Source organism: Vicugna pacos, chromosome X (genome assembly GCF_048564905.1).
Source record: "Vicugna pacos chromosome X, VicPac4, whole genome shotgun sequence".
NCBI lineage: Eukaryota > Metazoa > Chordata > Mammalia > Artiodactyla > Camelidae > Vicugna > Vicugna pacos.
In genome coordinates, this window is record NC_133023.1 from 94,431,627 (window position 1) to 94,447,437 (window position 15,811).

The 15,811-nt window shown below is 48.1% G+C and overlaps 1 protein-coding gene and 1 pseudogene across 1 annotated transcript; both read left to right on the forward strand.

The window, feature by feature from the left end:
- The first annotated feature begins 4,567 nt into the window (after positions 1 to 4,567).
- LOC102529198 (large ribosomal subunit protein eL29 pseudogene) lies at positions 4,568 to 5,196 on the forward strand (annotated as a pseudogene).
- Positions 5,197 to 14,616: 9,420 nt separating this feature from the next.
- Positions 14,617 to 15,286, forward strand: LOC102542695 (retrotransposon Gag-like protein 8). The gene has a single exon (XM_006219807.4). It carries the CDS (start codon positions 14,669 to 14,671, stop codon positions 15,008 to 15,010), a length of 342 nt encoding a protein of 113 aa, XP_006219869.1. The 5' UTR covers positions 14,617 to 14,668; the 3' UTR covers positions 15,011 to 15,286.
- Positions 15,287 to 15,811: the final 525 nt, after the last annotated feature.

Below are 15,811 nucleotides of genomic sequence, written 5' to 3' on the forward strand. Positions count from 1 at the left end.
CACTCATTTTTGGTCTAATCACAAACTCTAAATATAACAAAAGTAATATTGACTCAAGTACCATAAGATGAAGAGGTACAAACCAAGTAGCTATGGCAAGGAAACTAAGTCACACAGAATACAGAAGGTGTCAGAGAACAGGGGCCTGCCGGAGAGACCAATCAGCCTGAGACACTGCCTTCCACCCTACAGAATCCAAATACAGTACATACACACTTTGACATGTCCCCTATGTAAAATATTTTTAAAGATTTCTTGAGGAAGCACAAAAGCACATATTATAAAAAATGAAAACCACCCAAAGTCCAAGCCATTCCCAAAGGCACAGTACCCCAAAGTCAATTTCTGGTCAAATGACAAACAGCTCACATCACAGGGTCACTCCTTGAGTGTACGTCCTCCAGGTGAAGTTCACGGCTTCCGAAGAATTGCTGTGATTCTATGAAATTCAAAGTCCTATGGACTAAAGGTTAACCTTATACACTGCCAATGCAAATGCTACACATACATAGAAAAATCAAGGCAAAACAATAATACAGGAGCAGTAAATGGCATTACCATTTCCCCATGTAGAAGTATTCTTCCCCTTCAGTTCTAAAATTTAAAAACATTTGAGGGGGAGCATTCATCTGTAATCATGAGGAGGTCTTTTTTATTATTATTTTTAACCACTTTACTGAAGCATGAAGGTATGATTGGCATACAAAAAGCTGTACATATTTAATACATACAACTTAATGAGTTTGGAGCTAAGTATAAATCCGTGAACCGACATCATAATCTATGCCTCAAACACATCCATCCTCTCTGAAGTTTCATTCCACCCTCATTAATTAATAGTAGTGGTATTTTTTGTAAGAAGAACATGACAGAAGATAGACTAAGATTTACCCTATTAGCAAATTTTTCAGTATACAACACATCAACTCTGAGCCCTGGAGGAGAAGCGCAGGTGCTTGGTTCCTGTTTAACTATATCCTATATCCTGGAGATCAGCACACTGACTGCGCACCCTGTCTTCTAGGGTAGAGTCTACACCAGTCCAAGGTGACCTGATATCTCATGGTAGTATGTTGTAAGGGCAAATAAAATAAGAAAAATTAAATTATCCCTGTTGAAAAACAGGGGAAAGACCTCTCACTTACCCTTTTCTTAAAACATTTCCTTTGGAAAATTTGTCAATTGTTTCTCTGTCCCTTTGCAATCTATGCAAATCTGTTTAAAAGCTACATGAGCCTCTTGCTAATTTTACACCCATGAATGTTCCTTCAAGGACCTGGCAGCAAAAATCTTTGCAATAACTGAGAACTAGGTAAAGTCAGAACAACTGAAGCAGTTAAAACCAGAAATGCAACCAGACCCCCCTGAAGAACAGGAGAACAGGAACATCATAAGTAGTGCCCAAGAGCCCTTCAACCTATGTGAAGAAGGAAGAAAATGACTCTGGAGAAAAAAAATCAGCAAAAATAACAATTCCTTCTCAGACCCCCCTCAGACTCTGTCCTCCAAATAGTATAACAGGCTGAAGACACCCGTTCCCACAGCGGCCACTGTCCACAGGTCTCAGGAGACAAAACAAGGGTGAGACAGCAAACCCTTCACCTGCAGACAAAACCACGATTCCCTGAAAAATGGAAAATCACCATGCCCCCAAAACAAGGGTCTCAACTTTACAAGAGAGCCATATTTTCTCATATCGTATCAGTGTCCACTAGTATCTTCTGTCCCCCAGCAATGCGGACACAAAGTTAGTGTGGGAAAACAAAGAAAGGGGACAGAAGAACATTCCTGCCACCACTAACGCCCACCAAAACTTTCACACCAAAGCCCCTTGTCCGCCCCATGGTCGTTCTCATACTTGCTGACCCTCCACAGATCCCTGCTGGACCACTTACGTGCCGACCCAGATTTGACAAATCAAGAGAAATCAAGAGCCCAAAAAGGGGAAATCACAGCACCCCTCCCTCCTCACAGTGCAACCCCCGTCCCCTGCCACCCCTCCAGTAGCCCAGTGTCACGCACAATGCACGAATTCTCAATGCTGCTGAGCACTGCCTCTTCCTTGACAGTGCAGACAAGGTCCCCTTGAGGGAGGGTCAGCTACCCCAACAGGGAGACCAAAATGGCAGAGGGGCCAGACCACCAAGCAGCAATGCTTCCCAGCACATAAACCGGGGATGGGACAGCCATGGCCTTGGGGGGGGTGCCCTCTTCAGCAAGAAGCATAGGAGGGCTCCCTCCTTCAGCCCGGACACCTGACCCAGGAGGTCCCTGGACATCCAGGCTCATTCACACCTGTCCCCGAGGATTCCAACGCCCCGGCTTCATGCACTGTCCACTGACGGGACCCCCCCCCCAGGGCCTGTCTTCCAACCCACGTGCAGAGTGTCTCAGCGGAAGCGGGCAGACGGCGAACACGGACACGCTCCAACCGCGTCCACACAAATGCAAGTGGAAATCTTAAGGACCCCCAACTCGCCACTGCCCTGCAGCCTGGGTCTGCTTCTGTTCAGCTCCTTCGGATCAGCACCGAGGCCCGACAACCGGCCACGGGCAACTTCTTCCCCCGGACCCAACACGTCCCACGCCCCCCACGCAGCAGTGGCCGGTGTGTGCCCTGGGCAGGACTTCAACAAGGCATCTGAGCCACGGGAGTGTCGACAGGAGAGCTGTCTGGCCAGAGTATCAGAACACACCAGCAACAGCAGCTCACTCTCATTAGCCTCTCCGAGGAGCACAGCTCAGAAGCAACATGAGACGCTGGGCGGTCAGCTCGCCCAAGTGGGATCATTCACCACGTTCAACATCAGTGTCATCAGATGCCTCCCAGGAGACTCCCTCGGAGGACCGTGCTAGGCCCCAGCGTAGGAGGGCGAAGGCCCACCTTTCCTGAGCCACTTTCCCCAGCCTAAGGCAAGGCACGGCATGAGGCACAAGCACAAGAACTTCCCTAGCAGCAAAGTCCAAAAACCTCAAGGATGCTAGAAAATCAGGAGCAGCCCCCCAGCACGAAAGTCTCTTCTCTGCCACAAGGCCGTGCGTTCTCGTGGCGCACTCAGCCACGTGCACTGACACCCTGGTCCCCGTGCTGTGCCGGTCCCAGGCAGCACCAGGGATGCGGAAGGGGCAGAAGACACTTATTTGAACACCGATGCTTCTCATAACTTTCACACCCCAGTCCCTTGCCCTCGGTCTCTACGAGCAGCTCTTCCCAGTGCTGCTGTCCCCGGTCCTCTCCCCACCTGCAGGCTGCAGGCCTCTGAAGGAGGGACCCTATTCTCTAGGTATTCCATCTTTCCCGATCAGGACGCTCCGGCCCTTGTCTGGCCCTCTACCCTCTGTCATTTTCTCTCAAAAAGAACCGACAATCATGGTGGCCGGCAACTCAGCCATGAAAGCCATTTGGTTCAAGATGTATTCTCCCAACTTTTATGACATTATCACAACCACTTATGGCTCCTACTGCAAAAACACACTGTGCGACCTCGGGATAACCACGCTCAGCAGAAAGGGGGAGCACACGGAGGTGTGGGTAACCGCTGGTTTCTCATGCAAGAAAATGTTACTTAAGAAGGCTTCTCGCAGCTTAGTGATTAATACCACAAGATACAGGACCCATTAAACCTGCCTATGATGCGCCCTATACAGTTTTGTTGGCTCTGTTACCACGGCAAAATCCATTCTGCACACCATGACTGTTCTCTGGGAAACAGAGACCCTACCAGTCTTTAAACCACACGGTTTGAGACGATTCGGTAACAAACCAATGAAAAGAACTAAGGACAGGTCTCCATTCTATTCAGCTTTCTACCAGTGACAGCTGTGGCTTTTTTTCTTAATCAGCACCCTCACCGCCACAGCCACCATCACGGCTACCACCACCACCACCATTTCCAGTGGGCTAACGAGCCTCTCAAAATGCCTGCTGCTGTCGCAAGTCAACTACTGTCTGCATGTAACAGGGAATCAGCACAACAGGGAAGACACCTCATTTCAAAAGGCCTTGCCTTCGAGTGTCCACTATTACCCATTCTGTTCCTGTCACCCACAGAAACAAGGGGCATGAAGAAATAGCTAAGGCAAACATGAGCCTGACGGGGGAGACCGCACTTAAAAACTCAACGGTACATGACCATTCCCACACGCGCGGAAACGCTGGTGGAGCACACGCCTCAGGACAAGGCAGGCCTAGGAATGCGCTCCCGGGCAAAGAACTAAGCAGCCAGCATCCCAGCATGAGCTTTGGTAGTATCGCCTCCTCCCTCCTCAAGGGTCCCAATTCCTGCGGTTGCCACCAATCAGAAAAAGCCCCTTAGGGATGCCCCGCCTTGTGACCGCTTCCTACACGCTAATACTCAGCAGAATCGCCCACCAAACAGTTCATTTCCGGTGGATACATCTAGCAAGACCCATCGCATCGTACATGTGAAATATGTGCACTTTACTGTACAGGAACCGCACCACAATAGAGGTGCTACAAAATGAAAATGAAAATGAAAATGAAAAAAATGCATTTAGGCCCTCCAGTGAGAAGACTCAGGAAGACCGCAGACGGCAGCGGGCACAAATCTGTGTGGAAGGAAGTGGAGGCGCCATGGTTACTGGGCAGTTTCACAACTGCTTTGACTAGGAAATGAGCCAGGTGTGGTCACCGTCATGTCTCTTGCTGAAGGAACACGGGTCAGGATACAGCCTCTCCTGAACAGTACATGTTTCAGCCCCGGCTCTGGTGCAAGCATGGCCAAGTCGAAGAACCACACCACATACAACCAGCCCCGAAAATGGCACAGAAACGGCATCAAAAAACCCCGATCACAACAATACAAATCTCTTAAGGGGGTGGACCCCAAGCTCCTGAGGAACATGCACTTTGCCAAGAAGCACAAGAAGGGCCTGAAGCAGATGCAGGCCAACAACGCCAAGGCCGTGAGTGCACGTGCTGAAGCTGTCAAGGCTCTCAGAAAGCCCAAGGAGGTCAAGCCTAAGATCCCACAGGGCGGCAGCTGCGAGCTCAGCTGACTTGCCTGCATTGCTCACCCCAAGCTCGGGAAACGTGCTCGTGCCCGCGTCGCCAAGGGTCTCAGGCTCTGAGGGCCAAAGGCCAAGGACAAGGCTCAGACCAAGGCCACAGCCGCAGCTCCAGCTCAGACTCAGTCTCTCAAAGGCGCACAGGCCGCCATAAAGGCTCCACAGTAGAGGCTTTCATCTATTGATGTGAGGATAGAAGAACTAGTGTGACCCCTGGGCTACTGTCTGCATGGGGCTCATGTCTACCTGTGCTGTTTGTACAAATAAACCTGAGGCAGGAAAAAAGACAGTATCTGTTTCAGTTTTTCACTAAGTGAGAAATGAACCATGACCCCCATCTTCCAAGGATTTAAAGTAATTTAACCCATTACAGGGATAAACCAAAAGAGCAGGAGATGCCCATGTGCTGGGAAGAGCCTAGGCACTCTCACTTCTCCTCAATAAAGAAACGTGCACTTTGAACTTGGGAGGCTGAACTTCAGCTTCTATGATGCCAGGTTCTGGTTGAAACTGGTACCAATAGGCAAGTAGAGGAACCAGAGTTAGCTGCTGAGACTGAGGGTTACAAGCCTCTTTGAGAACACTTCAGAACAGTGCATGTTTCTGTTTAACGCCCACCCCCTGCTACAAGCGCCCCTTCGAATGACCAAATGTCTTCACCGGAATTCGATAAATTCAACACCACACAGAAAAGAAGTGATTTATACAGAAAAGGAAAGAAGTGAAGACCTTTCTGGCACTGCCAGGCTACAGGCACCCTCTGCCTGCAAGGGTTCACGCGCTACAAAGTCCTCACAGGTGCAGGTGTTGACACACGTCCGCCTCCGCGTAAGGTGTCGAGTTGATCAGAGCAGAACGTTGCTGAGAGGAAGGAAAAGCCTGGCGTCCTGGGCGTCCCTGCTGCTTCACAGCTGGATTAAAGAGGTGTGCTTTCCGAGGAGACCCTTGAGTAACTTCTAAGGTAGCCTGCTGGCCCTGAGAAAGGAAACAACCATTTCAATGATAAGATGCCAAAGGCTAAAGCGCTTGGGTAAGAGTGGGAAGCAGGGGTAAGAAGAGTTACACCAAATACCAGCGTGTTCGGCTCCAATATGCGGACTCAGGAAATGGGGTCGGGATTCCTTGAGCACCACCTGTGGGCTAAGCCCTTAACCGAGGTCATCACACTTGATTCTCACAACATCCATGACACCATGGTATGAATCCTGCTGTGCAAAAGAGAAAACCGAAGCTCAAAGAAGATAGTGAGAAAGAGCTATGAAACTTTAAGACTCAGATACTGCAGACTGTGGATCAAACAGGATGTGCGGTCCCAGCCAAGTCTGCAAGCAAAGGCATGGCCAAGAACGCATGGCAGGGTGAACATCTGAAGAAGCAATGACCTTTGCATTACTTTCATTGTATCCTGTGTTTCCAGGATCCCTCCCAGAGAAATGTCCACCCTGCTGCTGTGGGCGTGCTCTGGCAGGCCACCATTTCCCACCACCCATGTGGTCCACAGGTCCCATCTTTACCCTTTTTCATAGATAGAAATGCTTTAAATTACCTTCCGGTCCATGTTGTCATTCTAGGGGAAGAGGCATCTGAGCTCCACAGTGTCCACAGCCTGGAAGTCTATTTCCCAGTCCCATCCAGGCCACCTTGCTGCTGCCTGCCGCTGCAAGAGTTTCCAACCACAACAAAAAGTCAGATCCAAACTTTGATGGGAAACTGTCAAGATCAGGTTATTCTGAAAGCTGACATTCTAATAAAGTCAATGTGTCTGTAACCGCAGCACCCGCAGGGAACCGAGGAACAGGACTAAGGACCAGGCCATCTGTTTACTCATTTTCACGTTGAAATTCTCATCATTGTTTTTCTTTTTCAGGCAACACATGAAGACGACCATTCCAAAATTCAACCAACAAATGCTATTAACCTTAAAGCCGTGTGGTTAAATGAAACACAAAACCGCGCTCAAAGGCAGCCTGTCACTGGTAAGAAATCTCGCGAAAACGGCCAAGACCAAGACGCAGAGAAACCCCCGGCGACGCCATCCACCCAACGACCCCGGGCAGCAAAAGGCAAAAGCGGCTCGCGGCGCCCAACGGCCACCGCGCTGGGCCGGACCCACACCCACCCTCACCCCGACCCGGCCAGCCGCGCCAGCCCTCTCCACCCTTTACGCCGCGAACACCACAAAGCGTTAAGCCCACGAGCTGGGGGAGGGGGCGGTCCAAGACCCGCGTTTAAGCAGAGAACAGGTTCTGAACGTTTCACCACGTTGGCACAGAAAGCCCGGCTCTGCGGCCGAACGCGGCTAGGAGGCCTTCTCCGCCAACCGCCCAGGAGCCCGGGACGCACGTCTGCCGAAGTGTATCCGGACACACCAGCTACCCGATTCTCTCCGAATCACACGACGGACAGCCCACTACGAAGTGAAATCAGTGAAACTTACACTTTTGAGGTCACTGGAAAGGGAGCCGCCATGTCCCCTCATCACGCGGACGAACGGTCCACGGAAGCCGCGCCGTACAGTCCAGGGTCGCGAGCTTAGTGACGTGTTAGGGCGCCGCGGACGTCCTACGGCCCCGCCCCCGCCATCGTGATTGGTGGGCCTGCAATGATTGACGGCGGGGTTGTCCATTCCCCCAGGTGTCCTGCTGGAAATTGCCCATTTCTCAAGGCCCAGCGAAATCGCTGAAATCATTGCTCTTACTGTTATGTCTTTGTACATCTATGTCCATCTTACAACGCCTGGCTCTACTTCTGAAGCCTTTGCACGTATCTTTTCCTTTGTCTCCTGTCATCTCAGACTTTGGAAATCTTGCTTATCCACTTTACCCAGCCCTAGATCAATGGTCTCCTCCTCCAGGAAGCCTTCCATGCTCTACCCTTTCCACCCTGACAGGTAAGTGTGAGTTCTTCACTATTAGATACGAACACTATTAGATGAAGAAACATCAGGGCAGAGACGCAGGGGAATCGTGCGAGCTCTGGGATCGGATAGTACAGGGCTGGGCAGTGTGTGAAGGACCCAAGGTTTGTACTTGGAATTTTGGCAAGTCAGTTTAGGTTGCAGACACTTGGGGGAGGTCAGGGAAAACCGAGGACAAAGTAATGCATGGTAGCCTCCCTGGATTGGTCCCAGCAGTGAATTCAAAAAGCTCCAAGCCACCTTTTTCAGAATTTTCAGATTCTTTTGTTTCTTCTCTTTATGTGTTAATCGCACCACTCCACTTCTCTAGTTTCATGACTCAGGCATAAGGAACCTCTTCTCTTATTCCCTCCCCCATTTCATGTTCCCACCCTCATCTGCAGGGTTATGTTTTCTCTTTTTCTAGGGGAAGGATAACCCACTTCAGCTCTTGTGTGGAAAGGACACCAAGCTTCATTATTATTCAGTCTGAGGCTAGAAGTCTTCCCCTTTTCAGGAGGCCATCTGCTAAATGACTTTTACAGCTGTTCAATCAGGGATGTGCAGATTTCAGAGGGATAACTACCTTGTGTGTTGAACTCTACTGGTCCCAACTGTGGTAGGTGAACCACATAGTCACTGGGTTATGTTTTGCTATAATTCATGATGTTGCCCTGCTCACCCTGGAATATCATCTGCAGCCAACAGTAGCTGAGAGAGATGGCCTCATAATTCTACAAGAGGAAATCTGAAGGAACAGCAAAATGAAATTGATGAAATTAATTTCCAGAGGGACAGCTTAGTAACACATGGGGCAAGACTTGGCAAATTCTGGGACAGGATTCAGATCAACAATTCTTCTTTATCTACCCTCCCCATGTGAATTAAGCTCCCAGATCCATCACTTCACTGATTGCTGGACAAGGCCCCCAATAATATCCTGCCCTCTGGATCTTTGTTAGCATCTTTCCCCAAAAGTCCAACTCTGGAAGAACTCACTTCTAAGCTTTGACTTACAAAGAAGCAGCCAGACTCTAATGGGTAAGTCATCCATGTGGGCCAGTGTCTTGTTCTTAGGACTGCAGAGTAATCTGGCTCTATGTCTCTGATGCTAGTGCTCTCCTCACTTAGGCTCTCACACCTGCTACTCTCACACCTACAGACATCTCTGTGGCTCAGGTACCTTTTTGGTCAGAGATGCGTGTCCTGCCATTCTAGTCAGAAGAAAATAAGTTCCCAATGGATCAACAGTCAAAAGACCTCATTAGACAATTCACCAATGGCTGTAGAGTCAGGACCCAGTAACAGACCTCTGGCTCTGTCCCCTCCTCCATATATTCTCATCTCCTTAGCACTTCCTGTCTCCTTGCCTCCCAGTGGCCCTCAGAACCCACTCTTGGTCCCTCTCCTCCCGTATCCTTCTAGAGCATCATGCCAGGTGCTTTCAGTGCTGGGCCCATGGGGAGACTGGTGAATTTCAGGGCCACAGACCCGTTGCTGAACTTGCTTCCCCGTGAAATGCGTTCCTGGCACGGTCAGCATGCTGGGGCGTGTTTTCCACCCACAGGACAAACTTCTGGAAGTGGATCCTCTGGGACAAAATGCATTAGACATGTATAAGGTTTTGACGTGCGTAATCACAGTGTTTGAAATATTGTTTAAAAATCTGAGAGAATATTCATTTCCTCATGACCTTGACCAAACTTGTGTTAAAAGCTTTCTTTAAATTTTAAAATGTACCAGAAAAAAATAAAGTAAATAAACCTAATCACCCCCTCCCCCCAAAATAAAATAAAATCTCCCAGAGAAAACATAATAGCTCATGAAAGCTCGGATTGTTTGTTTTTTTTTTTTTGTAACTTGACTGAGCCACAGGGTTGCTCCTACATTTGGTCAAACATAATTTTACGTGTGCTGTGAGGATGTTTCTAGGTGCGATTAACATGTGAATTTGCAGACTGAGTAAAGCAGGTTTCCCTCCCTAATGTGGAAGGGCCCCATTCAATTAGTTGAAAGCCTGAATGGAACAAAAAGGCTGATATTCTCTCAAGTGGTAAGGAAACCTCCTGCCTGCCTGCCTTGTGCTGGGACATCAGTTTTTTTCCCTGCCTTTTGATTTGAACTGAAAAATTAGCTTTCCTGAGTCTCCTGCTTACAAACTGCAGGTCTTGGGTCTTGTCAGTCTCCACAATTGTGTGCCAGTTCTTTATAATAAATCAATTAATCTCTCCCCCACCCGCCACACACATGACTAATACAAATGTTGTATTTTATATTTGGCAATTTATTTCCCCGTCTGAGAAAAGAATGCATGTGAGTAATTGAGCTTATTGTGTTTAAGAAACAAGCGGGCAGAATGGCTGGAGGAGTGAGGAGTGTGGTTGGAGTTTAGGAGAGGTGGGTAGGGAGAAGTAGGCTGGGTAAGTTTGTCTTGTCATGTCTGGCACAGTTGGGGATTTTCCTCCAAGTGCGATGGGGAGCACTGAACCCCTTCCTTTCTCTGTTCCCGTGCACAATGGGGAGCTCCTCCCAGGGCTGCCACGTCTCTGAGCAGCACTTGGCTCTAGCGCAATCACCAGGACTTATCTAATACCTTCCTTAAGTCTCCCTCTAACTCTGCAGTTTCCGCTCTGGCTAATTTAGCCTCCTGGGCACCCTCCCTATTTCGGGGCTACAGCATAGAATTGTCTTTCTGAGGCAGTTCCAGGGAAATGGTAAAACCATTTACCTCCCTTGGTAGGGTGGGTGAGCTGTGTTCTGAGTGCTGGCAGAAGTGAGCAGATCAAAGGCTGACCCTGTGCTTCACTCATCCCAGGATGATACAGAAAGACAAGTCTACGTACACGTGCACACACTCTGATACAATTGTGACATTGTGATGTATATATCAGGACCTCACAGATATGCACAACTCAATGATTTATCACAAAGAAAACCTGGAACTACCAATCACAAAAAGAAATATAATTTGCCAGCAACCTTGAAACTTCACACCTGGCTCCTCTTCATCGCAATATTCCTCCCTCTCAAAGGTTACCATTATCCTGACTTTCATAGTAATCACCTCCTTACTTTTCTTTTTAGTTTCACTGAGTAAGCTTGCATCCCTAAATAGTAAGCTTTGCCAGTTTAAAAAAATTATCCCCCCCCCACCATTTTTGGGACACCATTTTTGACTCACAGGGAAGTGTTCAAAAGAAAATGGGAGGATCCCTTCACTCAGGTCAAGAAAGAAAACATTTCCATCACTCCAGAAGCCCCCCCTTCAAAAGAATGTGCAATCCTCAGTTATTCTTAGCAGTGTTCTGTGCAGCTGCACTAGGTCATAAAAAATCTTTGATTTCCTTACTGATTCTTTTTCTACTTGTTCTATCAGTTACTGAGAAAACTGTATCAGATATCTTCCACTATGATGAAGGATTTATAATTATATTTCTCCTGGAGTTTCTATCCAATTACCATCAAATATTTTAAATTTATGTTAGTAGGCACATAAAAATGATAAGTTACATATTCCTAGTGAATTGACCTTCTGATCATTATCATACTTGCCATGAAGTGTTCCTCCTTATTCCTTATACTTTTTGTCTTTAAGTCTATTTGGCTGCTATTAATTTAGTTGCAACAGCTTGTTTTTATTACTTTCATAGTACAGATTCCCCCACCCTTTCAATTCCAACGTCTATGCAAACTTAAATTTAGGATTTCTCTTGTAAACAGAATATTTTCAAATTTCACATTTTTATATAGTCTGACCATCCTCATATACTAATTGTCATACATAGTCTGTTTACATTTAATGTCATTGCCGATACATTTGGAATTAAACCCATCATCTTAAGGTGATTTTTATTTGTCCTGCCCTGCTGGTCTGTATTCCCTCTTCTCTCCTTTGTCTTATTTTTAATTCATTATTTTGTTTTTCCATTTCCTACCCTTCCTTCATTCTCTTGGAAGTTTTATGTGTGTTTGCTATTCTTTGTGGTTTCATTAGAGATTACAGCATGCTTCCTTGATTTATCAAATCCTGATCTTATGTGGTACTTTTAAAATCTCCCCAGGCAAAGCAAGAACTTAGGTAACTTTATCTCCATATATTCCCCTACTGATTTCTAGGCATTATTTTTGTGTATTTTAAGTCTCTCTCCACATTTTAAACCCTATAAGGCAGTATTTGCTCAGATCTGCCCACATATTTTTCCAGTTTATTACTTTTCACTCATTTAAAATTTTCTCTTCTGCCTGAGGAATGTGTTAGTACTTCTTTTAAGTACTATTCTGCTGGTGACAAGTTCTCTCAGGTTTTTCTTTTTCTTTTTGGGGGGCGTGGGGGAGGGTTAATTATGTTTGTTTGTTTGTTTATCTATTTAACGGAGGTACTGGCAATTGAATCCAGGACCTCATGCATGCTAAGCATGTACTCTACCACTGAGCTATACCCACTTCCCTTCTTTTTCTTTTTTGCATAAAAATATCTTCATTCTTGAAGTATATTTCGTCTGGCTAATTATTGCTACTATGAAGGTAATTTGGTTTTAACCCCTGAAAGCTTTAGAATTTTTCTATTTGCATTTGGTTTTCAATAGTTTTTCTAACCTGTGCTTAGGTGTATATTTCTTTCATTTTTCTCTGCTGGCTATTTGTTCTCAGGTAATATCTGTTCAAATATTGCTTTTGTTTTATTTTCTTTCTTCTCTTCTTCTGAAACTCCAACTAAGTATAATCTAATCCTTTTCACACTCTCCTCTATGTGTCTTACCTTATCTATATTTTTCATCTGTTTATCTTTCTGTGCTTCATTCTGGATATTTTCTTATGACATATCTTTCAGTCTACTATTTAACACAAGCTGTGTCTGGCCTATTAAACACACCTGCCTGCCTGGAAGGCCAAGGCAGAGAGGGTGGCTGAAGCCTGGGGTAGAGGAAAGGATGCTAATCCTGGTTATGTGGGGTGATTCCCAAGGCCCTGGGCAAGAGGATGGTGATAAAGCCATGAGGTAGGCAGGCTGAAGTCTGATGAGCAGAATTCCCAGGCAGGCAGGCTTTAGTGAAGGAAAACAGTCTCTCAATGCAAACATGTGGATGTGGTAGATCTGACTGAAAAGTCCCAACCAGGGCACTATTTGACCTGTTGTCACTCCCTGAAAAAGTCCCATTCTCAGGACAGTGTTTATTTCACCAGACTGGGACCTGGCTATGGGAAAGCCCTATCCCCAAGGCATTTACTGGAAAAAATATCAGAAGGAATTGTTTAAGATAATGGATACCTGAGGTTGCCAGCATCTTGGATTTTAGTCAGGAGGAAAAGACAATAAAAATAACCAATAAATAATAACAGATTTGTGAACATCTGTTGAAGCAAATCATCCCTCATTACCTTTATCTTTCAAAAATTTTCATACTATTTTTGCTTGTGTATTCTTCCATATGGACCTTAAAATCAGCATGTCTAATCAAAACAAAAACTTCTTGGTGTTTTGGTAGGATTATGTTGGAGGAAAAAATAATGCATGTAATTTGATTAAGCACAATATTGTCTCATGACAAAACTCCATCACTGGAAATGTGTTGGAAGTATAATTTAACTTAGGAAAATTTAACAACTTTATGATATTGCATCAACCTATCCCAGATCTGGGGATATCATTCCATTTGTTTGAGTATACTTTTGTACCCTTCTTTAGCATTTAAAACATTTCTTCATGTGGTTTTTACAATTTAAAAAATACATTCCTAGGCACTATTTCCTTTGAATTGCTTTTCTGAATAGGGTCTTCTACCATTATATATTTTAACTAGTTATTTTCCATATATATGAAAACTGGTGATAAATTTATATTAATTTTATACTCAGTCATAAAACTGAATTCAGATATAACAGGTAATGGCTAATCCTCCCCCCGCCTTTCCAATTTGTTAAAACTCTTACTTATTCCTCTTATTTATTCTTACATATGAAAATGTATAAAGTTTCATTTGGAAAGCATCCATCTATTCTTATATTTCTTTCTTGATTATACTCTTTTGGTCTTTAATATAGTAAGTTAAGAGATTTCTTAACATTAAACCTTCCTTACATTCTCCGATCATGGTTCATCATTCTTTGAATATGCTGCTCTGAATTATGTTGGCTAATATTTGGGGCTTTCCCATTAATGTTGCAGGTAACCACATCTGCAGTCTGAGTGCCAATGATCTCTGGCTGAGAGATGCATAAATAAGAAAATATGTTCACAACAGAACCTCACACAAGGGGCATCCAGAGGCCGAGTGTCCTCCAATGAACTCGGAAGTGCAAGTGAATAGCCAACAGGGAGGGTGGGCACCAGGCCTACTTCTCTACTCCAGAGCACTTAGCCCTTCTCTCTCCAAGGGCTTCCAAGCAGGTTTCGCCCTCACCACTGAACACTAGGTATTCTGGGCTCCTTCAGTGACCCCAGCCCCTTGCCCCGCATCCCGCCTTCGAAACCTCGGCCCCGCCCCTCAGACTGTGACCCCGCCTCCCTGAGCGGGTATTAGCTTCACTCCCTTCCCCTACTCCCTCTTCTACCTCCGCCCCAGTATCGCGCCTGCGCACTAGAGAACGCCCAGCCTGTGGGCGGAGCCACGCCGGCGCCGGGTACCGCCCATGGCCCCGCCCGCACGAACCCCGCGCCCGCCCCCGCACACACGCACTTCCCGCCACGCCTCCTCGCGGACCTCCACCGAGCCCCGTGGAGCCCAGCCAAGCGAGCCAGGAGCGATGGACGGCCGAGTGCAGCTGATCAAGGCCCTCCTGGCCCTGCCCCTCCGGCCCCAGGCGCGTCGGTGGAGGAACCCCATTCCCTTCCCCGAGACGTTTGACGGCGACACCGACCGGCTCCCGGAGTTCATCGTGCAGACGGGCGCCTACATGTTAGTGGACGAGACCCTGTTCTCCAACGATGCCCTGAAGGTGACGTTCCTCATCACCCGCCTCACCGGGCCGGCCCTGCAGTGGGTGATCCCCTACATCAGGAAGCAGAGCCCCCTCCTCAACGATTACCGGGGCTTCCTGGCCGAGATGAAGCGGGTCTTTGGCTGGGTGGAGGACGAGGACTTCTAGGCCGGGAGCCCCTCGGGCCTGGGGGCGGGTGCTCGGGGGAGGGTCCGCTGCGCCAGTCGCCGCCGCCCAGATGGCCACGGGCGTCCTCCCGCCGCGCCTCCTCCCTCCCTCACCTTCGAGTCGCCGCGATCTCCCCCGCGCTCGCGTCCCCTCCCGCGTAGTGCTTGCCTTTGTTCCAGGAATAGCGCTCCAGGTTCCCGCTGCCGCCGCTGCTGCCGCCGCCGGGCCTGGCTCTGAGGCGGCCGCCGCCCTCTCCGGCCAGCCCGGCCCCTCCCATGCACACTTGGACTCGGTCCTGCGCTCCAGCTGCAAGCCGGGCTCCCGTTACACACGGGGCAGACCACCCACGGCCCGGCCGCTGCCAGCCGCCCGCCCCCTGCCCGACTGCCAGGCCCGCATCCAGGTGCCCAGAGACCTTCGCTGCCACTGCCGCTGCCATCCCGGTCCACCGCGTCCCGCCGACACACTACAGCCTTCGGCGGTCCGGACTCACCCGGGAGGTATCTGAGCTGGCCGCAGCCCCTGGACACTGACTCCAGCAGCTCTCCACCCAGCCTGGAGGGGCCGGCCAGCCCTTCGCCTTCAGCGGGACCCATTGCCTCCCTACTCCCAGAGACATCCTCTGCTCCTGCCAGGTGGCCGCCAGGTCCCAGGGGTGCCTGGCAGCCAAATCGAGTCGCTCATTGTCTCCTGTGGACCTGTTAGTTTCGCCCAGAATCCGGTTCTCTTCTGAATTTGCAGCTGTGTCTCTGATGTGTGCCTTTGTTCAACACGGTGACCCCTGCACTCTGCCCAGCTCTT